Source organism: Tachysurus vachellii, chromosome 4, assembly GCF_030014155.1.
Source record: "Tachysurus vachellii isolate PV-2020 chromosome 4, HZAU_Pvac_v1, whole genome shotgun sequence".
NCBI lineage: Eukaryota > Metazoa > Chordata > Actinopteri > Siluriformes > Bagridae > Tachysurus > Tachysurus vachellii.
Window position 1 is genome coordinate 7,042,813 of NC_083463.1, and position 25,667 is coordinate 7,068,479.

General features: G+C 41.3%; 1 protein-coding gene across 1 annotated transcript in view; it reads left to right on the top strand.

Moving 5' to 3' along the window:
- The window catches only part of nos1apa (nitric oxide synthase 1 (neuronal) adaptor protein a), a 144,406-nt gene that overhangs the window by 37,997 nt on the left and 80,742 nt on the right, over window positions 1–25,667 (top strand). Inside the window, exon 3 of the mRNA XM_060867501.1 lies at window positions 24,679–24,771. Coding sequence (XP_060723484.1) covers window positions 24,679–24,771 — 93 coding nt within the window. The remainder of the gene's footprint in view (window positions 1–24,678; window positions 24,772–25,667) is intronic.

Genomic DNA, 25,667 nt, shown 5'->3' on the forward strand with positions numbered 1-25,667 from the left:
GTGTATTTGTCTCTGTGTATATCTCTGTCTGTGCGTCTCTGTGTGTCTGTATGTGTGTGTGTGTCTGTGTGACTCTGTGTATATCTCTGTGTGTATGTGTGTCTGTATGTGTGTGTCTGTAAGTTTGTGTATGTGTCTCTGTGTATATCTCTGTGCGTCTCTGTGTTCACAGATGTGATGAAACTGCTACGTAATGTTCCACACCAATACTAAACACTGTTAGCAGTGTGGTTTATAACCACCTGAGCGATGAAATAAGCAGCAGCTCGGCTCCTGTCGTATCTCAGCACCGCAGCACAATGGCAGAATAATGAAAGCAAGACTAAATTGCAAACATGTTAAATAAGAAATTACAGGAGCACGTTCGCACGGTCTAGCAGCGTTTTTAATAAGGTTCAGTTTTTCTGTCTGTGAAAACTGCACAATTACAATCTCTCTAGATTGGAGGGTTCTAGTGTCTCAAACACAGCAAATCTGCCTTCTCAGAAATATCCGTCCAGTTCCAAATACAGATGTGGGTGCCATGCTGAGGCATTAGGCTTGTGCAATACATTTTCCTTTCTAAATATCACAGTAAATAACTGAAAGCTCCAGAGCTAAATGAAATAATAAAATGGTCGGTGCATCACCAGATGTCATGGCGACATAACATCAAGTGTGGACAATAACATCGTTCCTTTGCACGGAGCTAATTTTGAATAAATAAACTCTCTGAACCTGTGGAACTTGTGAAATATGTTATATTACTTCTGTCAGTCAGTGTAGATCTGCTTATCCCTTTATTTAACATGAAGCAGTTTATGGAATGTTTCTCTGCAAAGACGATTAAAAAACACGTACCAAGATGTACGTAATAAAGACAAACAAGTATCACAAAATCCTTGTCGTCATAACGCTTTTCTCTGAGAGAGAGAGAGAGAGAGAGAGAGAGAGAGAGAGAAAGAAAGAGAGAATGTGTGAGAGTAAGTGAGTAAGAGTGTGAGTAAATGAATAAGAGTGAGAGTATGTGTGAGAGAGGGTGTGTGTGTGAGAGAGAGAATGTGTGTATGAGAGTGTGAGATAGAATGTGTGTGAGAGTGTGTGTGAGAGAGAATGTGTGTGTGAGAGTGTGTGAGAGAGAGAATGTGTGTATGAGAGTGTGAGATAGAATGTGTGTGAGAGAGTGTGAGAGAGAGTGTGTGAGAGAGAATGTGTGCGTGAGAGTGTGTGTGAGAGAGAGAATGTGTGTATGAGAGTGTGAGATAGAATGTGTGTGAGAGAGTGTGAGAGAGAATGTGTGTGAGAGTGTGTGAGAGAGAATGTGTGTATGAGAGTGTGAGAGAGAATGTGTGTGTGTGAGAGAGTTTGAGAGAGAGAGAGAGTGTGTGTGTGTGTGTGTGTGTGTGAGAGAGAGAGAGAATGTGTGTGAGAGAGAGAATGTGTGAGAGAGAATGTGTGTGTGAGAGAATGTGTGTGTGAGAGAATGTGTGTGTGTGTGTGTGTGAGAGGGTGTGTGATAGAGTTTGAGAGAGAATGTGTGTGTGAGAGAGTGTGTGTGTGAGAGAGTGTGTGTGAGAATGTGTGTGAGAGAGAATGTGTGTGTGTGTGTGATAGAGTTTGAGAGAGAATGTGTGTGTGAGAGAATGTGTGTGTGAGAGAGTGTGTGTGTGAGAGAGTGTGTGTGTGAGAGAGTGTGTGTGTGAGAGAGTGTGTGTGAGAGAGTGTGTGTGTGAGAGTGTGTGTGTGAGAGAGTGTGTGTGAGAATGTGTGTGTGTGTGTGTGATAGAGTTTGAGAGAGAATGTGTGTGTGAGAGAATGTGTGTGTGTGAGAGAATGTGTGTGTGAGAGAATGTGTGTGTGTGTGTGTGTGATAGAGTTTGAGAGAGAGTGTGTGTGTGAGAGAGTGTGTGTGTGAGAGAGTGTGTGTGTGAGAGAGTGTGTGTGTGAGAGAGTGTGTGTGAGAGAGTGTGTGTGAGAGAGTGTGTGTGAGAATGTGTGTGTGTGTGTGTGATAGAGTTTGAGAGAGAATGTGTGTGTGAGAGAATGTGTGTGTGTGAGAGAATGTGTGTGTGTGAGAGAATGTGTGTGTGAGAGAATGTGTGTGTGTGTGTGTGTGATAGAGTTTGAGAGAGAATGTGTGTGTGAGAGAATGTGTGTGTATCTAATGTAACTCCAGCTCAGTGTGGTGTCTCCTCGGTCCTGACACTGGAATGTTGATGTTTCCGTGGTGACGGCTCGATCAGATAAGTGGGAGAGAACTGAAGGGTGTTTCTGCTGAACAATAACATGACACACACAGCTGTGCAAATGAAAATGTTAGATTATCTGAATAATACAGATGTTGCTTTGAGTTCATTAGTGACACAGTGGACATGAAAACACAACGTGTCCTGCTCTGAAACCTCACACACACTCAGTGCTGATAAAATAGGGATGTGGTAGCTCAGTGGTTAAGGTGTTGGGCTACTGATCGGAAGGTCATGGGTTCGAACCCCAGGTCCACCAAGCTGCCACTGCTGGGCCCCTGAGCAAGGCCCTTAACCCTTAGTTGCTCAGTTGTAAGTCACTCTGGATAAGGGTGTCTGCTACATGCCGTAAATGTAAATGTAAAACATACTGACAGAGGAAGAGGAAGTCATGATCACTTCCCTAAACTTCACAAGAACATCATGGTGTGTTTGTTAGAACAGGACAGTAGAAGGCTCTCAGCTGCCTGGACCAGTTGTGTTGTTGTCTATTAAAGCTAAACATACAGGTGACTTTTATCTGATCTCCTTTAACAGTCTGCATTGTTACCAAGCAGCATTGTTACACACTCTCTCACACACACACACACACACACACGCTCTCTCTCACACACACACGCTCTCTCTCACACCCACACACATTCTCTCTCACTCTCTCACACACACACACACACACACACACACGCTCTCTCTCACACACACACGCTCTCTCTCACACCCACACTCACTCTCTCTCACACACACACACACACACACACACTCTCTCACACACACACACACACACATTCTCTCTCACTCTCACACACACATTATCTCTCACTCTCTCTCTCACACACACACACACACACACTCTCTCTCACACACAAATTCTCTCACTCTCACACACACATATTCTCTCTCACACACACACAAACTCTCTCACAAACACTGTCACACACATTCTCTCTCAAACTCTCACACACACATTCTCTCTCACTCTCACACACACACACACATTCTCTCTCTCACACACACACACTCTCACAAACACTCTCACACACATTCTCTCTCACACTCTCACACACACATTCTCACACACACATTCTCTCTCTCACACACACACATTCTCTCTCTCACACACACATTCTCTCTCTCTCTCACACACACACACTCTCACAAACACTCTCACACATTCTCTCTCACACTCTCACACACATTCTCACACACACATTCTCTCTCACACACACACACACATTCTCTCTCACACTCACACACATTCTTTCTCACACTCTCACACACACACATTCTCTCACACACTCTCACACACACATTCTCTCTCACACTCTCTCTCACACTCTCACACATGCACTCTCTCACACACACACACAGAAAACTAGATGTACATTAGTTCCAAAACAAAACAAAAAAAAACAGATGTGACCATGGCATGGAAAACGTTCCCGAGATGACACCTTATAAAAAAAAAACAGACTCTAAAGGAAATCCGTCCTCTTCTGGGTGAGATCGGATCGTGTGATCGGATCGTGTGCTCTTTCTGTCAGTCTTGGTGCTCATGTTGGTCTTGGACTGGTTACGTCACTCATGGCACTAAACTGTCCCTAAATACTGTCGAAAAAGAGAAAATCACCCACATCCAGCTGACAGTAAATGCATCGTGTGATGGATTGCACTCTAGGCTCTGCTTAAACTTGTCAACCATTCAGAGCTGCGATAAAAACAGATTTGAAGCCAATTTTACAATCAACTTCAAAAGAATATGCTGGGAATTTAGTTTTTATGGTCATGTACAGGCACACACAATTTTATATATATATACATATATATATATATATATATATATATATATATATATATATATATATATACAGTCGTATGCAAAGGTTTAGGAACCCCTGACAATTTCCATGATTTTCATTTATAAATATTTGGGTGTTAACTGAAGGACACAGTAATATTTCAGAGGTTTACTGGATTAACAGAAAAAATGTGCAATATGCATCAAAACCAAATAAGACAGGTGCATAAATTTGGGCACCCTGACAAAAAAAAATCACATCAATATTTAGTAGAGCCTCCTTTAGCAGAAATAATCCAAACACCCAAATATTTATAAATGAAAATCATTTTCCTAAAAGTTCCTAAACATTTGCATACGACTGTATATATAAACTTGTCAACCGTTCATATATATATATATATATATATATATATATTGCTCTTGCAAACCTGTAGTCATCTATATTATTAAAATATATTTAAAATGATCATGTACTTATTTCAACTAATATTCAGTCCTTATAATCATCATGATCATCTCATGTCATCACTTGACTATGTTTAACCAGACTAAAGCTCAACACAAAGCTCCATCCAGTTCCCACCCCTTCACGTTACGGCTCAGTCTCTACAGAGCCTCTGTGTCTGTTCCACTTCAGAAGACCTGACCTTCCTGAACCCGGTCCCTCACCTCGGCATACCCGACATGCTTTTCCAGCCTTCTCATAGAACACGCTTGACTGAGAGAGATGGAGAACGAGAGAACAAGACTCCACTCATTCTGATTCCGTCTCTAACGCCGGTTAACGTTCACGATCCAGCCTGAAAGCTTAACTGCAATGAAAGCAGCCTGCAATGAAAGCAGCATTAACAGCCTGCAGCCTTCTTCAAAGCACAGCCACAATTTAAAAAGAAATATGTAATTAAAATATAACTTCATATTACAAAAAATTAGAGAATTAGGGACCAGAGTTGATAAAAGTGAATCTTCAATAACGCAGCTTCTTGTCAATGCCAGAATGTAAAGGATAAAGCTTAGTGAGATAAAATTCCCACTGGGCAAAAAAAAAAAAAAAATTAGAAATTTTGTTGTTTCCATGTTTTGCAGTAAAGGTCTTAGTCATGTCCCAATCCACAGTGGTGCTTAATATGAAGCTTTCATATGAGCTTGATATTTCTCGTGTTATTTTAATTCTCTTATTATATTGTATATTTTATTCTCAATATTATTCATGGCAGGGGGGGCACGGTGGCTTAGTGGTTAGCACGTTCGTCTCACACCTCCAGGGTTGGGGGTTCGATTCCCACCTCCGCCTTGTGTGTGTGGAGTTTGCATTTTCTCCCCGTGCCTCGGGGGTTTCCTCTGGGTACTCCGGTTTCCTCCCCTGGTCCAAAGACATGCATGGTAGGTTGATTGGCATCTCTGGAAAAATTGTCCGTAGTGTGTGATTGCGTGAGTGAATGAGAGTGTGTGTGTGCCCTGCGAAGGGTTGGCACTCCGTCCAGGGTGTATCCTGCCTTGATGCCCGATGACGCCTGAGATAGGCACAGGCTCCCCGTGACCCGAGGTAGTTCAGATAAGCAGTAGAAGATGAATGAATGAATGAATATTATTCATGCAAATATTTAAATTTCTTAAATGTAGAAAATCAAGGCAGCACTTATACGTAACTAATTTGATGCCTAATACATTATTTTCCATAAAGTAGAGAATTTATAAATGCTTGTTCTACGCACTAAAGGAAGGTTTCTGCAAGTGGCAAAAAAAAAAAAACATTGGCAAAGGAATAAGGAAACATCCACCCACGTACACACAAGAAGTAAATAAACACGCAATATGATCGTGACACCGTTGAAGGAAACAAGACTGAAGAAAGGCAGGAAGATGGGGGGGAAAAGTCATGCAAGTCAATCCCTTCCTAGTTCCCTTCTGGTTTATTTTCATTTCTGGTTCACTTCCTTTTAGTTAATAGGTACGTAGGTCTGCGGGTCCTACATAGCGGTAGCTTTTTTCACTAAGGAAGCCCATCCCATAAATATATTAAAGACAGATTCGACTTTGCCATAGATTACAAATGAGTCAGTAGTCATCCTCATCTGGGTGACACAAATAGTATGATTATGAATCATTTCAATTCTGTAACTGTACACTATGTAGTCAAGTGCACTTGAGGAAACCCCCTAAAGCACAGGGAGAATATGCACACTGAGAGGATTGTCTGTGATTTTTCCCATGTTTTGAATATGGAGTATGAGTTGTTGCCTTCTGGCAGGAGGTTCAGGGTTCCTCGCTGCAGATTAAATAGATTTAAAAACTCTTTTATCCCAGTGTCGGTGAAGTTGTTAAATAGGGGAAGGACATAGTTGCTATTTTATGTATTCAATATCCTGTGAATTGTATCTGTCTAATGTATGTTCTGTATGATTGCAGCATGGGTGATGGCCCAAGACAAATTTCCCTACTGGGGACAATAAAAGTTTACCTTACCTTACTTTATTGTGCTAACCCCTACGCCACCATATGCCACCACACTCCCCCTAATAATAATTAGTGATTTCTAATGTACTCCATCATAGGGATGTTGTAGCCTAGTGGTTCAGATGTTGCTCTACCAATCGGAAAGTCGTGTGTTCGAGTCCCAGGTCCACCAAGCTACCGGCCCTTAACCCTAAATTGTTCAGCTGTGTAAAAATGATATAAAAAGTAAGTCAGTCTGGATAATGGTGTCTGCCCAATGATGTAAATGTAAAAATGTTTGTGCTCCCAGAAAAAAAGTTTTTGGCAAAGTTTGTCTAAGATGTTCGTTGCATCATATGTAATGCTATAGTATATAGATAGAGATATATATATATTATGATGCAGTGTTTTTTCCCTCTTAAAGGTGGGGTGCAGAATGTTTGAAAAATGCTTCAGAAAACTGAGTCGGGCCAACTAACAAAACAAACGTGTGGCCAATTAGCAGAAAGGGGCGTGTCTTGTCAATATGCGGCAGAGAGTGTTCAGTGTTCATGTCTGACATTAGCATAAAGGGGCGTGTCTTGTCAATATGCGGCAGAGAGAGTATTCAGTGCGCATGTCTGATATTAGCATAAAGGGGCGTGTCTTGTCAATATGCGGCAGAGAGAGTATTCAGTGCGCATGTCTGATATTAGCATAAAGGGGCGTGTTTTGTCAATATGCGGCAGAGAGAGTTCAGTGCTCATGTCTGACATTAGCATAAAGGGGCGTGTCTTGTCAATATGCGGCAGAGAGAGTTCAGTGCTCATGTCTGACATTAGCATAAAGGGCGTGTCTTGTCAATATGCGGCAGAGAGAGTGTTCAGTGCGCATGTCTGATATTAGCATAAAGGGGCGTGTCTTGTCAATATGCGGCAGAGAGAGTGTTCAGTGCTCATGTCTGACATTAGCATAAAGGGCGTGTCTTGTCAATATGCGGCAGAGAGAGTGTTCAGTGCGCGTGTCTGATATTAGCATAAAGGGGCGTGTCTTGTCAATATGCGGCAGAGAGTGTTCAGTGTTCATGTCTGACATTAGCATATAGGGGCGTGTCTTGTCAATATGCGGCAGAGAGAGTGTTCCGTGCACATGTCTGACATTAGCATATAGGGGCGTGTCTTGTCAATATGCGGCAGAGAGTGTTCAGTGCGCATGTCTGACATTAGCATATAGGGGCGTGTCTTGTCAATATGCGGCAGAGAGTGTTCAGTGCTCATGTCTGACATTAGCATAAAGGGCGTGTCTTGTCAATATGCGGCAGAGAGAGTGTTCAGTGCGCATGTCTGATATTAGCATAAAGGGGCGTGTCTTGTCAATATGCGGCAGAGAGTGTTCAGTGCTCATGTCTGACATTAGCATAAAGGGGCGTGTCTTGTCAATATGCGGCAGAGAGTGTTCAGTGCTCATGTCTGACATTAGCATAAAGGGCGTGTCTTGTCAATATGCGGCAGAGAGAGTGTTCAGTGCGCGTGTCTGATATTAGCATAAAGGGGCGTGTCTTGTCAATATGCGGCAGAGAGAGTTCAGTGCTCATGTCTGACATTAGCATAAAGGGCGTGTCTTGTCAATATGCGGCAGAGAGAGTGTTCGGTGCGCATGTCTGATATTAGCATAAAGGGGCGTGTCTTGTCAATATGCGGCAGAGAGAGTGTTCAGTGTGCATGTCTGATATTAGCATAAAGGGGCGTGTCTTGTCAATATGCGGCAGAGAGAGTTCAGTGCTCATGTCTGACATTAGCATAAAGGGGCGTGTCTTGTCAATATGCGGCAGAGAGAGTTCAGTGCTCATGTCTGACATTAGCATAAAGGGCGTGTCTTGTCAATATGCGGCAGAGAGAGTGTTCAGTGCGCATGTCTGACATTAGCATAAAGGGGCGTGTCTTGTCAATATGCGGCAGAGAGTGTTCAGTGCGCATGTCTGACATTAGCATAAATGGGCGTGTCTTGTCAATATGCGGCAGAGAGTGTTCAGTGCGCATGTCTGACATTAGCATAAAGGGGCGTGTCTTGTCAATATGCGGCAGAGAGTGTTCAGTGCGCATGTCTGATATTAGCATAAAGGGGCGTGTCTTGTCAATATGCGGCAGAGAGAGTTCAGTGCTCATGTCTGACATTAGCATAAAGGGCGTGTCTTGTCAATATGCGGCAGAGAGAGTGTTCAGTGCGCATGTCTGACATTAGCATAAAGGGGCGTGTCTTGTCAATATGCGGCAGAGAGTGTTCAGTGCGCATGTCTGATATTAGCATAAAGGGGCGTGTCTTGTCAATATGCGGCAGAGAGTGTTCAGTGCGCATGTCTGATATTAGCATAAAGGGGCGTGTCTTGTCAATATGCGGCAGAGAGAGTTCAGTGCTCATGTCTGACATTAGCATAAAGGGCGTGTCTTGTCAATATGCGGCAGAGAGAGTGTTCAGTGCGCATGTCTGATATTAGCATAAAGGGGCGTGTCTTGTCAATATGCGGCAGAGAGAGTGTTCAGTGTTCATGTCTGACATTAGCATAAAGGGGCGTGTCTTGTCAATATGCGGCAGAGAGAGTTCAGTGCTCATGTCTGACATTAGCATAAAGGGCGTGTCTTGTCAATATGCGGCAGAGAGAGTGTTCAGTGCTCATGTCTGACATTAGCATAAAGGGGCGTGTCTTGTCAATATGCGGCAGAGAGAGTGTTCAGTGCGCATGTCTGATATTAGCATAAAGGGGCGTGTCTTGTCAATATGCGGCAGAGAGAGTTCAGTGCTCATGTCTGACATTAGCATAAAGGGCGTGTCTTGTCAATATGCGGCAGAGAGAGTGTTCAGTGCGCATGTCTGATATTAGCATAAAGGGGCGTGTCTTGTCAATATGCGGCAGAGAGAGTTCAGTGCTCATGTCTGACATTAGCATAAAGGGCGTGTCTTGTCAATATGCGGCAGAGAGAGTGTTCAGTGCGCATGTCTGATATTAGCATAAAGGGGCGTGTCTTGTCAATATGCGGCAGAGAGAGTGTTCAGTGTGCATGTCTGATATTAGCATAAAGGGGCGTGTCTTGTCAATATGCGGCAGAGAGAGTTCAGTGCTCATGTCTGACATTAGCATAAAGGGGCGTGTCTTGTCAATATGCGGCAGAGAGAGTTCAGTGCTCATGTCTGACATTAGCATAAAGGGCGTGTCTTGTCAATATGCGGCAGAGAGAGTGTTCAGTGCGCATGTCTGACATTAGCATAAAGGGGCGTGTCTTGTCAATATGCGGCAGAGAGTGTTCAGTGCGCATGTCTGACATTAGCATAAATGGGCGTGTCTTGTCAATATGCGGCAGAGAGTGTTCAGTGCGCATGTCTGACATTAGCATAAAGGGGCGTGTCTTGTCAATATGCGGCAGAGAGTGTTCAGTGCGCATGTCTGACATTAGCATAAAGGGGCGTGTCTTGTCAATATGCGGCAGAGAGAGTGTTCAGTGCGCATGTCTGACATTAGCATAAAGGGGCGTGTCTTGTCAATATGCGGCAGAGAGTGTTCAGTGCGCATGTCTGACATTAGCCGAAAGCGATTGAAACATTGACATGGCGGATACCTGCCGTTACCTCGGGTTCTAGGTGTTGAACGTCGTCTTCCGCGTGAAACGGAGCTAAACCTTTCACGGTACAACACACTGTACTACAAAAACACATCTGTATTACCATAGTATTACTCATTGTGTTCATTTATTGATAAAAATCTCCCCTCGGTCAGCTGCCCCAGCAGGTTCCACCAAAATAGTTGCCTGGGTTACGTATGTATGTGTGCGGGCGGAGCTATCAAAACAGGGGTGACACCCATTTGTGTTAGGGGTGTGTTTGTTTTGGTGATTTCAAATGTCAACATTGGCTTTCAAACATCGTGCACCTCACCTTTAATATGATTAAGATTTTTATAGATATGTATAGCAGGATGCATGTTCTCCCCGTGCCTCGGGGGTTTCCTCCGGGTACTCCGGTTTCCTCCCCCAGTCCAAAGACATGCATGGTAGGTTGATTGGCATCTCTGGAAAGATTGTCCCTAGTGTGTGATTGCGTGAGTGAATGAGTGTATGTGTGTGTGTGCCCTGCGATGGCTTGGCACTCCGTCCAGGGTGTATCCTGCCTTGATGCCCGATGACGCCTGAGATAGGCACAGGCTCCCCGTGACCCGAGGTAGTTCGGATAAGCGGTAGAACATGCTCTGACATGGGCTGCTGCCCAATTTAGGGTGTATTCCCATTTCTTATCTGGTTTTTGTAGGCTTGACTCGAGATCCACAGTGAAACTTAATAAGATACTAAATGAAGATAAATAAGCAAGTTCTACCATATGGCAGTTTTGCGCTCGACTGTACTTTCAAGCTTCTTGATTCTGATATAATTTATCATCTGTGCACAATAAGGCAACTACGAACAATAGTAAAAAAAAAAAAAAAAAAGATATTGATGCACAAAGTAAACTAATCATTAATTATTTTTTTTTTTTATTTACATTTAGTACATTTGGCAGATGCTGTTATCCAGCATGAGCATCACACAAACAGCTAAAATCACAATTATACAAAGCAGTTTGTATAGTTTGTTTGGCTATCTGGCCCGAACGCTGCTTAATGTGGGTGCTTGTTGTACAGACATTCTAGTGGGTAACACAAAAAGCACAATTTCAAAGGGCAGGTAAAAGCAAGTACAGGAAAAAAAATACAAAGAAGCATTGAGCAGCCATGTCTTTATATCCTTTGAAGAAGAAATGGAGACACAGGGCTATTCTGTTTCTAGGCAGAAACTCATTTCCCTGCTGATCAGTCAGGACACTGAAGCAGAAATGCTCAAAAAAAAAAAAAACTATCCAGAGGGACTAAGGTTGGTGTGTGGGTGTGCAATTGGGAGCAGATAAAGTGGTGCAGATTCCTCCGAGACCTGGAATGTGAAGGCAAGAGTTTAAAAAGTCTTGTAAGGGTGTCACACGAGAGCTCATGGAGGTTATGAAGCAGGCGAGCAGCAGCACTCTAAACATAGAAGAGATGTCTCTGTCTCAAATGGGCTGAGACCAGCACATAGAGAGGTCGACAAGTTGCCAGGGCTTGTATGAGAGGTTTGGGATGATCTAGAATGCTGACTGAACTGAATTCTTCACCCAACATCAGTGCCAGCCCTAAGTAAAACTTTTGTAGCTAAATGAACACAAATCCACACAGCCATGCTCCAACATCTAGTGGAAAGCATAGAAGAGTGCACATATGGGTGTAATGGTCGGGCGTCCATATATCGTACATTTGGCTGTGTAGTCTATACTTGGACCATCTTGCATGGACAGCATGTTTAAAATTTACCTCAAGGTTTTTACAGATCTTCCAGTTAGGGGATGGGAAGAGCTATTCCAAAAGCTTCAGCATTCAGTTCTTAAAGTATTTTAAGAACGGATGTTTTGGGGTATGTTTCGAATCATTGCCCCATCTCTTTCCAGCTTTAGTTTCTTGAATGTCATACTACCATCCAGAAGTTTTATATATATATATATATATATATATATATATATATATATATATATATATATATATATATATACTGAATTCCATCAACCACCTTCTTGTGCCACTTGTGTTGTCAAACATCTCCATAGTATACTAGATCCACCTCTATGCTTAACAGCTACCATGATGGATAGGTGAACAGTCGATAACTTAAACTTTTTTAACTTCATTTAAAACTAGAATTAATTACTGGTTACACCATTGCACTTTTTGGCCATATATGAAAGGGGAATTATTTTATAATCACACTCTCTGGTGTCGCCCCGCTAAAGATCGGGTTCCTTTTTGAGAATGGTTCCTATCAAGGTTTCTTATCTTCTCAGAGAATTTTTCCTCACAACTCTCATCTCTGGCTTGCTCATTAAAGATGATCTATATATATATTTAGATTCTAAATTCATCTATTTCCATAAAGCTGTTTTGTGACATAGAGATTTGTTTTTAATTGTATCAGTCCACAAGTCAAGTCAAGAAGCTTTTATTATCATTTCAATTATCATTTCATATATAATCATTTCATTATATATATATATCTGATGCAGTACTTGGTTAAATTTACCAACGTTTCTCTAGGACCATGGTGCTACATAAAACAACACAGAGCTAAAGACAAAGCACATCGTGTGCAACCTTGTGTGACAACGTGAGACAAATACAGTCCAAGCAAACAGTACAAAACACTACAGGACAGATACACAAAATAGTGCAGATCAGTGTGTATACTGTATAATATAAAGTGCAAAAACTGGAGAAATTGTAATCAGAGAGGGTTCAAGTAAACGTTATATTTCATATATAGCAGTTATTCATATTCTACCGCTTATCCGAACTACCTCGGGTCACGGGGAGCCTGTGCCTATCTCAGGTGTCATCAGGCATCAAGGCAGGATACACCCTGGACGGAGTGCCAACCCATCACAGGGCACACACACACACTCTCATTCACTCACGCAATCACACACTACGGACAATTTTCCAGAGATGCCAATCAACCTACCATGCATGTCTTTGGACCGGGGGAGGAAACCGGAGTACCCGGAGGAAACCCCCGAGGCACGGGGAGAACATGCAAACTCCACACACACAAGGCGGAGGCAGGAATCGAACCCCCAACCCTGGAGGTGTGAGGCGAACGTGCTAACCACTAAGCCATCGTGCCCCCTATAGCAGTTATATTAATATAAATGCATTATTTTATTCTATTGTTTAGAAGTAAATATGTGGGGGGTTTTTTGTTTTAGACAGAACGTTTTTTTAGACAGGTTGTTTAAGTTTTGATGACTCTTCCATGCAGATCATGTTTCTGTAAGCAGTCCAACAGTGAATCAATGTTACTGGGTCAAATAAACCTTCCTGCCGGTCCTTTCTCTGTCTTCCAGACCTCACCTTGACTTTTTTTTTTTTTTTTACTTCCCCTTTCTTAATGCCATTTATGGACAGTACAGACTGTGCTGGAAGAGCTTTAATATATCCCTCTCCCTTCTTTAAAGGTATCGATTACATTCGTTTTCCAATGCCTGGAAGTCGAGATCTGTTCGTTCACAATAATGTATTCATATCCATTTATGTACTTAAGCCGGACTGACATAAAGCTCTGGGGAATTGCTCACGAAGCTTTTGTAAGTGAAATGAGAAAGTTAAAAGAATCAAACAAGTGTGACATCTGTTTTCAAAGTTATAATCGGACTGCAGGTAAAATCACAGCAGGGCATTTCTATCATTTTATTTCTATCATTTCTATTTTTTAAAAAGTGTCCCATTTTCATGTAGGAGAACAAAGTCTGATTTTATCTCTGAAGCAAATAGAAAACTTGATGATGAGCTGCAAAAAAACTGATCAGTGTGAGACATTTTATTCAGACCCAACTTTGTAAAGTGTGATCGTTCCTCTCGTGCGGTATTAAGTTGTTTGCCTCTGCTCTTATAGACTGATTGCATCAATCGCTATCCATGTTTGATGTTTGCCCAATCTGAGAGATGAAGTGTGTGCCGTATCTCATTGAATCAAATGAAGTCAGTTTACGGCAAATTGCTCTTCTCTCCTTTTGTCCTGGAAGATGTCTCGGGCAGCACTCGACAGGTCGCTATGGAAACACAATCCAGCATTATGTCCTTAGTAGCCATGGACACAGAACAGATCTTCTGTTTCTTCTAACCAAACCTCACACCACGGTTGCATTTATCATGCAGTTTTAACATTTTTGTCACCGAGACGTAACAGACGTACGTCACAGCAAGCCGACCTTCATAACGAAGCGACGTACGACATTGTTTACGCTTAAGAAGGCTCCAGCTTTCAGAGCTTTCAGAGCTGATTCAGTTACAGAGGCGACAAAAAAGAACCTGGAAGCTCTCCATAAGTGAGTGAACCCGGACCGAAGCAGTTATCTGTTTGTTTCTCCTGCTTGATCCGAGAGGTTGCCAAACAAAACACTGCTAAAGCCCAGACGTCGTCACCGTGATCCATGATGTCTGATGTCTGATGTGCTGATACAACGTCTGTCTGCATGCCAGCCACACAGCGTAAGCCTAGACAGCTGTGCCGTTAAAGTCTTATGACTCAGATGCTGTCTGGATCGTTAGAGTCCGTCAACACAGGCGTGTGAAATGAAAACGCGGCACAGGGTGTCGCCTTAAAATAACCAGGAAGCGTTTATGTTTTCTGTCTCATATGTGAAAGAAGCCAAAGTTTATACGAGTCTATACGAGACACGAGAATGTCAACAGTCTAGAAATAACGCAGGGGTGGACGAAGATGCCTGGGCATGCCGGACGAGTAAATATTGCGGTTGGGCTCTTAGTGGTTTATTTGTAGCGACCCGGCAGTGATGGTAGGTTTAGCAACCAAAATAAAAAAAGACATAATTAGACATAATTCTCTTCACAATGCACAATGCTGTAGCTAGTGTGGACATAGTTTACTATACTTAGTGGTAGAAGTGTATGGGGTTTTAATTGAAGTTTGGTTGACAAACATATTCAACAATGGAAAAAAAAGAAAAAAGCTCCCTTAACCTAAGTCCATCGTCTCAGGGAGTTCCTCCTTGTCGTCATCTCTTCTGGCTTGTTAATTAGTGATATATCTCAATCCAAAATTCAGATTCCACTTTGCAATGACGTCAATTGTTTAAAACGCTAAATAAATAAATAAATTAATTAAAAAACCCATCCGAACAATTGACATTTCTGCTCCTTTTTTTTTAATATATATATATATTTTTTTTACTTTATAATCCGTTTTTTATAACAGAAATTTTCAATTTTAATTTGCTGTAATGTAATTCCTGACTGACGTTTGTGTAGCATGTAGCTATGTTTACACTTCATCCACTTCCTCAATGCTATAACCTTACTATGATCGCTACCCTTTATTCCAGGCAACACAACACGAGACAGGCTAGCACATCGGTGCTTTAACATGCCCGTTAAGCTAGCTCATGTATTCATTATTTGTTCAGCACTGAGCTGTAATAAGTAACCCTGTAAATAAATAACAGCTTATAAACTCCCTATTCTTATAATCTTCCTATTTGTGTGTAAGTCTCAGTAGCAAACGTCTGCCGTTTGCAAACGCTGCCCTTAAGCACTCGTTTGTTTTTTGTTTTTTTTTTGTTTAATCCCTGCATCACATCGAACTCCTGAAGTCTTAAAAATATGGAAATGTCACTGCGCTCTGTAATGCTATATCTCACATCTAACTGCGCTATTGTTGTAAGGAGTCTGTTGAAATGAGCATAATGAGCCTGACATTTTCATTTGGAGATGGAGTCCGATAGGTATTTCAGGCTGTTCTGGAGACAACAGCTTAGCAACCGATACCAAATCTAGCCACATGCTAATCAGGAACTGTAGTTAGCAAACAACTTCCAGCATCCTGTTCACCTTGATATCATTTACAGTAAAAGTGTTACGTGTGTAATCGAGGTGTAACCTGAATACTATACGCTGCTGTATTAACAACTTCATTATATGTTCCAGAGGCTAAAAAATGGAGTTTACAACTGTGAATATCTTTGTCACACTCCACCGTGGTGCTTAATATGAAGCTCATATGATTAAAAAAAGTAGATACTCAGAGCTTGAATAATTTGTAGTCGTACATACGTTGGCATGCGAAAGTTTGTGCACCCCAGGTTAAGCAAATGGAAGATGAAATAATCTCCAAAAAGCATAAAGGGTTTGGACAGATTTGGGGAAAACTGCATTTTCATACTATGCACCATGGGCATGGAATAATTTGCAAAAAGATATTAAATTAGAAACGTGTATATCAATAAATACATTTAAGACCATCATAAGAAAATGTGGTAAAGGAGACATGTGGTTGTTTTTCTTGAAGAAGTCCTTGTATTGTATGATTGTATGTATGTATGTTTTTACTATGATGTGTTTATGTATGCCTGCTACCTTGGCCAGGTCTCTCTTGTAAAAGAGATTTTTGATCTCAGTGAGACTTCCTGGTAAAATAAAGGTAAATAAAAAGAAATAATAATAAAGTCATAAGGACAACACACGTATTTACGATATTTTAAGCAATATCAGTGTATTGTTTTTTTGTTTTCTATAATGTTAGAGTGAAAAAGTGAAAGCAGCATGCTGCGAAAGAATGGGATCCCCAGGAGACTTTTTTTTTTTTACACCTGGTCACTTCATGTGTTTTCTCTGATCCGATAGCTATCAGATTTGTTAAAACTGTTCCATTTACATTAGGCCACATAAATGCGTCTCGGCGAATCGGATATCAATCCGATCTTTCTACTTCCGCCCAAAATGCTAATATATTTGACCTCATTTCCGGGGTAATTGAAATGGAACACGCTTTGGTGTATGCGGTTTTCAGAATGCAATCAAAAAGAAGACGAAAAACATGTTACGACGGTTATGCTACAAAAAACAGCATTTACTGTTTGCTGCATTGTCGCCGGCGGCAACAGTGCATTTTAAGACCCGACGAGACACCTGGGTGAAAGATCACCTGCGAGTGACGTACTTCCGTTTGGGAGGAGTATAGCGCTGACGTATGTGGCTTGAACAAACACATTCATTTACACCTGTCCAGTTTCATCTGAAATGTGTCTCAGACCACCTCCTGAAGTGGTTTGTACCATCGGATTTATATCCGTCTCAAACGTTTCGGAGGACATTTAGACCTGGGCTTTTTACCATCGGACAGCTATCGGATCACAGAAAACGCATGAAGTGACCAGGTGTAAAAGGGCCCTTTAGATAACTTTGACCAAGGTATCAGGCCTTAATTAGCCTGTTAGGGTTATGTCTTGTTTAGTCATCGTTAGGAAAGGCCAGGTGATGCAAATTTCAAAGCTTTAACTCCTTTAACCTTGTCCCAGCCATCAAGCAGCCATGTGTTTCTCTGTAACTTTATACCTTTTGGAGATCCTTTCATCTTCCGCTTGCTTAACTGTTCACATTAACAGAAATTTTAACCACTGGTGCCCAAACTTTATGCCCCATTTTTCCATAGAAAGAAATGTTTTTATTTCTAAAGTAAATGGTGATTCAAACCTATTTCTGCTCCCCGAGATGCTCCAAGCGCTTGATTATAAGCGTCTAATATTCGAAGGTGTTGTCTTCAAAACACTCAAATTCAGCGTGAGGTTAAAAACAAACGTCTCACGCCGAAAGCCAACAGAGTCCTGACTCGTTTTATATTAGACTCGCGGCGATAAACTCATTATAGGGTGAATAAGTATTTAATCATGTAAGAGTAGAATGTTGTAACTGCTGTGACTGACTCGCTATGCTAGAACACACTTCCACTTTACCCTGACTAGTATCCATCAGCTTTGTGTGTGTGTGTGTGTGTGTGTGTGTGTGTGTGTGTGTGTGTTAGCTAAATAGCATTCAGGTTGCGGTGGCTTTGCAGATTAAGGTTCGAGTGGAATTCGAGGCACGATCAATGCGATTCATTGTCCGGCTGAGGGAAACTCGAGCTAGGCTTTTTCTCCCAGCTGTCAGCAAATCTTTATTATTATGGATTTACGGATCATTAAAATCCGTTTGTTAATGCGCAAACATTTCTCAGACCACACTGCAAATAAATGTGTGTGATCTTTTTATTTCTCAGGGAATTACTGATCATACATTTATTAGCTAGCGTAGTGAGCTGGAAACAGTGCCAGTGTGCTGCTTACTGTCATGACCTGATGATTAGGAAACTCTGTGTCTAAATCTACACCAAATGTACACACGTGTACTAACACAAATAATACGTAATGCTGTGGTCTTAAGCAGAAAAAAAAGTAAAGAAATTATATGTTTAATGACAAATTAACGCTATTGTTGTTGCAAAGCTGTATTTGGTTATGGTTGTGCAGCTTCAAGAAACCACAATGAGAATGAATAGAATAGTAAAATAAAATAAAAAATAATAAAATAACTTTTTTCCGTAGCACAGAATGTCCAGGACGAAAGAGATTTGTTGTTGTTGTTGTTATTTTTGTGCCTGATTTTTTCGCAGTTTGATTTTCTGTATCTAAAATTATTTTATATTTTAACTCTTTCTTTCTTTCTTCCTTCCTTCCTTTCTTTCTTTTTTCCTATATTTTCCCTCCCTCTTTACTTTCCTTATTTGTCGCATTCTTGCCTATTTTCCTTCCTTCCTTCCTTCCTTCCTTCCTTCCTTCCTTCCTTCCTATCTTTTCCCTCTATCTATACTTTCCAAATTATGTTACATTTTTCCTAAATTTCCTTCCTTCCTTCCTTCCTTCCTTCCTTCCTTCCTTCCTTCCTTCCTTCCTTCCTATCTTTTCCCTCTATCTATACTTTCCAAATAATGTTACATTTTTCCTAGATTTCCTTCCTTCCCCCCTACTACTAGTGAATACTTTTTGCTGTGTTCTCGGAACATAACTCTTAAATCTAAACTATATAATATATTAAATATATATTTATATAACGATAAAAAATATAAAGTGAAAATATAAATAGGTGAAAAAAGGAAAGAAAAGTAGACATACTGGACCACAGTACTTATACAGCCTGTGCAGACTTAATCAGCGAGGTGTGAAGTGGTGGGAACATTACATTTAATATGGATACGTCAGATTGGAGGATGTGAACTAACACAAACAGATGTTTGACGTTTTATAGAACGTCCCACTACGACTGATGTGCTGTTTAAGAGGGAATGTAGCGGAATATACATGTGAAATTTCCTCCTAAATGAAGCGACATTTAGTACAAAAATTCCTTTGAGTTTTGCATTCAATAGAAATAACGTCATCTCTGAGAGCGTCCGCGTGCTTCAGAATAAATAACCGAGCCTTCAGACTCTTTCCTGCTGTCGTGTCCAAGTCTGTTTCCACAGATCACATTCCCTTCGCATTCCAGGGATTGTACTCCATCTTGTCCAGTTTGATTACTCTGTCCATTTTCCTCGCTTTTATCCACACCTCAAATCCTGCTTCATTGTTTATTACAGTTGTGTGAGTAAGAACAAGCTGACTTAATGCTGGTAGGCAGCTGAATCACACGGGTTCACATTTAATATTAATGAAATTAATGAAATTAATCACAAGTCCTTCCTTCCCTCATTCCTTCCCTTCTTACTTTCTTCCCTCCCTCCTTCCTCTTCCTCCCTTCCTTCCTTCCTTCCTTCCCTCCCTCCTTCCTCTTCCTTCCTTCCTTCCTTCCCTTTTTACTTTCTTCCTTCCTTCCCTTCATACTTTCTTCCTTCCTTCCCTCCCTCCTTCCTTCCCTCATTCCTTCCCTTCTTACTTTCTTCCTTCCCTTCCTACTTTCTTCCTTCCTTTCCTCCCTCCTTCCTCTTCCTTCCTTCCCTCCCTCCTTCCTCTTCCTTCCTTCCTTCCCTCCTTCCTCTTCCTTCCTTCCTTCCTTCCTTCCTTCCTTCCTTCCTTCCCTTTTTACTTTCTTCATTCCTTCCTTCCTTCCTTCCTTCCTTCCTTCCTTCCTTCCTTCCTTCCTTCCCTCCCTCCTTCCTCTTCCTTCCTTCCCTTCTTACTTTCTTCGTTCCTTCCCTCTCTCCTTCCTCTTCCTTGCTTCCTTCCTTCCTTCCCTTCCTACTTTCTTCCTTCCTTTCCTCCCTCCTTCCTCTTCCTTCCTTCCCTCCCTCCTTCCTCTTCCTTCCTTCCTTCCTTCCCTCCTTCCTTCCTTCCTTCCTTCCTTCCTTCCTTCCTTCCCTCCTTCCCTCCTTCCTTCCTTCCTTCCTTCCTTTTGTTGTCCCCTATTGTTGTCTCCTTTACGACAGCAGAATGATTCGTCTCTTTTCCGTGCCCACGGGACACGGTCACTCAGGTGCTCATTCGGTCCATTATATCATTTCAAGCCTGTACTTCTGCACCTCCTTCCTGGCAGCTCTGCCTCTGAGCACCATTCAGTTTCTGCAAATTATCCAGAATGCAGAAAAACAACTTGTTTTCAATTTTTCATATTTTTCCAGCACCTCCTCATTGCTACAGTCTTTCCACAGGCTTCGTGTAGCTGCCCACAGGCAGCTGTCCCTTCCTACTTTCTTCCTTCCTTCCTTCCTTCCCTCCCTCCCTCCTTCCTTCCTTCCTTCCTTCCTTCCTTCCTTCCCTTTTAACTTTCTTCCTTCCTTCCCTTCATACTTTCTTCCTTCCTTCCCTCCCTCCTTCCTCTTCCTTCCTTCCTTCCTTCCTTCCTTCCTTCCTTCCTTCCCTTCTTACTTTCTTCCTTCCTTCCCTCCCTCCTTCCTCTTCCTTCCTTCCCTTCTTACTTTCTTCCTTCCTTCCCTCCCTCCTTCCTCTTCCTTCCTTTCTTCCTTTCCTTCTTACTTTCTTCCTTCCTTCTCATCACAGCGGTTCAAGAAATCTCATGCTTAAGGCAATAGTTTACCGATTGTAGATGATAATCTGACATTTACCAGTGAGAGAAAGAGAGAGAGAGAGAGAAATATAGAAGTGGCCTTTATGCTTTTTCTTTCTCTGTCTCTGTACTGATGTTCCCCTCTGTATTCAGCACCTCCACCTTCAAGGTACTGTGCGTCGTTATAGATAAATGGCAGGACAGCGACGCCTCAGCGTCTCCGGATAACGCTAGCTCGGCTAACAGCATGTAAAATATGGTGTTAAAGTGGCAGCTCTTTAGTCCTCGCACCAGTCATGGGTGAATATTCTCATCATAAGGGATCCATGTTCACCTGCGGAGTGAAATAAATCCGAAGCTCTCTCATACACACATTCAGAGTGTGTAGCATGAATCCACGCATGCTTTTCTGAAGCAGATACAGTATGCATGCGTTTGTATGTAATCCCAGTTGTAAATCGTCCACGCTGATGTCTTTGCTGCTGTACTGTAACCAACGAATAAATACTCAGTGCATCTGATGTTACGGCGCTGTTAATTTCGCAGTTTATATTCATGCACTTATTCTGATAAGGTGGACGTTTTATGGATCAGGAACTGTGTGTTTAACATTTCATGGTAAAGCTGTTCTTTTTTTTTATTATTATTTTTTTTTTTAATTGTTTTAATAAATACAAAATCTACCAGGACAGAGAGCTTTAAAACTTTCTGGTTTATGCTGATTAAATTCAAGGCTGGAGAAAGGATAGTTTATATCTCCTATAGCATACATTATAGAGGAATCCTTTAGTTCCTGAATATTAAATCGGACTATAAACGGATAAGAAGTAAAGTGTGCTGTCTTGTCATTAAACAGTAGGCCTTCTGCAGCCTTGGGAGTAATCATGGACAATCGGTTGCTTATCTGACATGCTCATATTGTTGTCTCCTTTACGACAGCAGAATGATTCGTCTCTTTTCCGTGCCCACGGGACACGGTCACTCAGGTGCTCATTCGGCAATTATATCATTTCAAACCTGTACTTCTGCACCTCCTTCCTGGCAGCTCTGCCTCTGAGCACCATTCGATTTCTGCAAATTATCCAGAATGCAGAAAAACAACTTGTTTTCAATTTTTCATAATTTTCCAGCACCTCCTCATTGCTACAGTCTGTCCACAGGCTTCGTGTAGCTGCCCACATCAGATTTAACGCGCTGATACTTGCCTATTAAGCCAAAAACGGATAAGTATCCTCTTACCTCAAAGTTCCTCGCATTACATTGCATTGCATTGGATTTCTCTGATCCTCAAGCATCATCTGCTCGAATGTCCGACTTCCTCCTTCTCTCAGGTACAAGGAAGACATGCATCAAGACTCTTCTTCTCTTTTCTTGCACCTAGCTCAGTATCTACCCCTTCAAAGTTTTACCCCTTCTACAGGATACTGGTCTACTTCTACCGGTCTGTGTGCTTTTCTTGCTTTATTTCCGAGTTTTTAGACTGATGGTATTCCAAATCCTTCACCTAGTCAGGCAATATCAGGATATATTTACTGAGCAAGACTTCTGTAAGTCGCTCTGGTCAAGGGAAGAAAAACTTCTGGGTGGTAACAATCAAATCAGTTTTTATTTTATTTATTTTTAGCACTTTTAACAATGGACATTGTCTCAAAACAGCTCTACAGAACATACGAAATGTTGTACAAAAAGTTCAAGATAAATATTAGACTTATATTTAAATGTGTTTTATTTATCCTCAATGGACAAGCCGGAGGTGACTGAGGTGACTGTGGTGAGGAAAAACTCCCTTAGATGGAAGAGGAAGAAACCTTGAGAGGAACCAGACTCAAAAGTGAACCTCATTGTCATTTGAGTGACACTGAATGGTGTGATTATAAACTGTTATAAACACCAGAGAGTGTTATTATGAATAATAATATATGTCCTTTCTACAGTCATATACAGTCTGACAATTGTGTACCGATTAGGAGGGTTTGTCCTTAAAGACCACTTGGAGTTGGCATCTTCTCATAGAATGCTTGAATCCTCATTGAATCGAATCTTTTTTTTTTCCTTTATTCCAATGTTAAATGCTTGGTTGTCATGTTTCATAAAAAAAAAAGCTTTCTTACAAACGTAATAAAAATGGCACAACAGAAACGCTTACAAGTTCGTATCCCACAGCTACCTATGGCCAGGACAGTAAACATACAGACAGCAAGCTCTCTCAGCTTCACCAGCCAATCACGTGTGTCTGTGAGCTCAGGCGTGCGGAGACGGGCGGATAGAGCTTTACTCCGTGACGCAGAGTAACGCAGCATGAGCAAAAGTCTGAAACGTTGCATGTGGCCGATATCACGTGACTATGAGGATACGCATAGTAAAAAGCCGGCTCGTGGGTGGGACTCTAGATTCTAGATTATATAGAAAAATACTGGATGCTTGGATGCTGCTTATAACCTGTCAGATATGTAAAGCTAAAAAATTGCATGGGGCAGAAACTCACCATCCAGGCAACAGGGAAAAAAAAACATATATTACAATCTAATATATTAATAATAGCATTTTATTTATGAGTGCACTTTTCAGAGCACCCCAGGACCCGGTACTGAGAGAAAGGCAGTGTTCTGAATGCATAATAATAATAACGATACTGGGGGGAGGGATAAATGAAAAGAAAGAAGAACAAGAATGTTTTTTTTTTTGAGATAATAAACATAAAACCAAATTATATTATGCAGCTTATTGAAAAAAAACCATATGTTTAAAACCTCTTATTTAAAAGCTTTTTTTTAATTTAGATTTTTTTTTTTAATATTTATTTTAAAAGCTTGTGTTGATTTTCCTTGTTGGCTGTAGCATCTGTTCATTGGCAGGAAGTTTTTTTTTGTTTTTTTTGTTCGGCTTTTCCTTCTAAACTGAAAGAATGTAAAGCTTATTAGCTCTAACTAAACTAAAATTCTAGAACTATGTATGCATGTGCTCTGTGTTAAGCAGTAGGGGGGAAATGCATTGAAGGGGATATATATATATATATATATATATAAGCAAACCGCTCAGATAAACAAGAGCATCTATGTTTTACCAGCTTATACATTCACAATTGAAGGTGCATCAGAGAAAGCTGCAATAGAGAAAGACAGACGACAGGTTATTAAGGTTCATACGGGATAACCGAGATTCTACAAGGAAACTCGTATAAAAGAAAATGACAGTTTCTGAAAAAAAAAGCTCCTTATACTAATTCTGATACACTTTTCACCCGGCAGGCCGTTCCTGTTTTTTAATGAGACGCTAGACACTTTTTAATGAAAGCCACAGCACCCTCTTTTGCATTTTAATTGCCAAAATATTTTCCTCACCATGGCACCTTTTATTACAATAAGAGAGAGAGAGAGAGAGAGAGAGAGAGAGAGAGAGAGAGAAGGAAGGATGGGAGGAATGATGGAAAATAGGGAATAGGAAAGAGGAAAGGGGGAAAAAATGGGAAGGAAGGAAGAAGAAGGAGGGAAGGAAGGAAGAGGAAGGAGGGAAGGAAGGAAGAAGGGAAGGAAGGAATGATGGAAAATAGGGAATAGGAAAGAGGAAAGGGAAAAGATGGGAAGGAAGGAAGGAAGGAAGAGAGAGGAAGGAAGAGGAAGGAAGAGGAAGGATGGAAGGAAGGAAGAAGGGAAGGAAGGAAGGAAGGAAAGATGGAAGGAAGAGGAAGGAGGGAAGGAAGGAAGAAGGGAAGGAAGGAAGGAAGGAAGGAAGGACTTGTGATTAGATCTTATTTCATTAATATCAAATAGCGAAGAATAAGTTTAATCATGATAACAAATATATGTTTGCTATTTTGTGAGCAGATGGAAAGTAATGTCTTTATCTCCTTTTCTCTGTTTTATGTACAGTATGAATTTAAAGTGAAGAACATCAAGAAGAAGAAAGTCAACATTATGGTCTCTGTGGATGGAGTGAAAGTTGTGCTGCGGAAGAAGAAGAAGGTGAGGATCTGGATGGTCCAGGTTTACTTTAGTGTTTTTAACACACAGTATATTATAATACATATATTGCAATATTGAGATTGTTTGCAGTAACTTTTTTATAGTACAGTTATACCTCGAGATACGAGTGCTTTGACATACAAATTTTTTGAGATAAGAGCTGTGATTCCACCAAATTTTTGCCTTGAGATACGAGCAAATTTTGAGATACGAGCATCTGAGCCGCCGAAACAAAGATCCCCAAACAACCACGTGTGCTCTGTTTCCCCCGTCTCAGCTTCCCGCGTCTCACTCGGTTAAAGCCGCCTTTCCACTTCACACGGCAAACGACGGCCGATAAACAGGAAGTCATTCATTTCCTATGGAGTGTCGCAAAGGCGCTGCGTGAGGTGCCGACCATCTGCGGATCCTTAATTTTCGGATCCGTTTTGAGCGTTGGATCCGTTAAAAAATGTAACTTGTGCGACTACACCGCATCTGATATGCCGACCGGACAGGTTTTTATTAAAACGACCGGCAGATGTTAGTGAGGAAAGAGTGACAAAAAAGGCAAAAACAAGTGAAGAGAAAAGCGATGAAGAAAATTAAGCAAAATTAATGTAAAGGAAACAGAAATTGTAGCAATTAAGTTCAGTTAAGTTAAGAGAATTTCAGTTCTGTCGGGACCACTTTGTCAAATGAGAATTTATTAGATGATATGCATACAGTTAGTGTTGGCAGTATGGTTCTGTTCTGGGCAAGAATCCACGCGCCCGTCCGTGCGCACGGACAGAGCGGAGAGAGCAGCGAAAATAGAATAGACCCCCGTATAACAGAACCACTAATCATGCACAGTGTTAGATTTGCTCGCTTACGCGTTTTTGGAAAGTAATAAATGAATGAATTGATAAATAAAT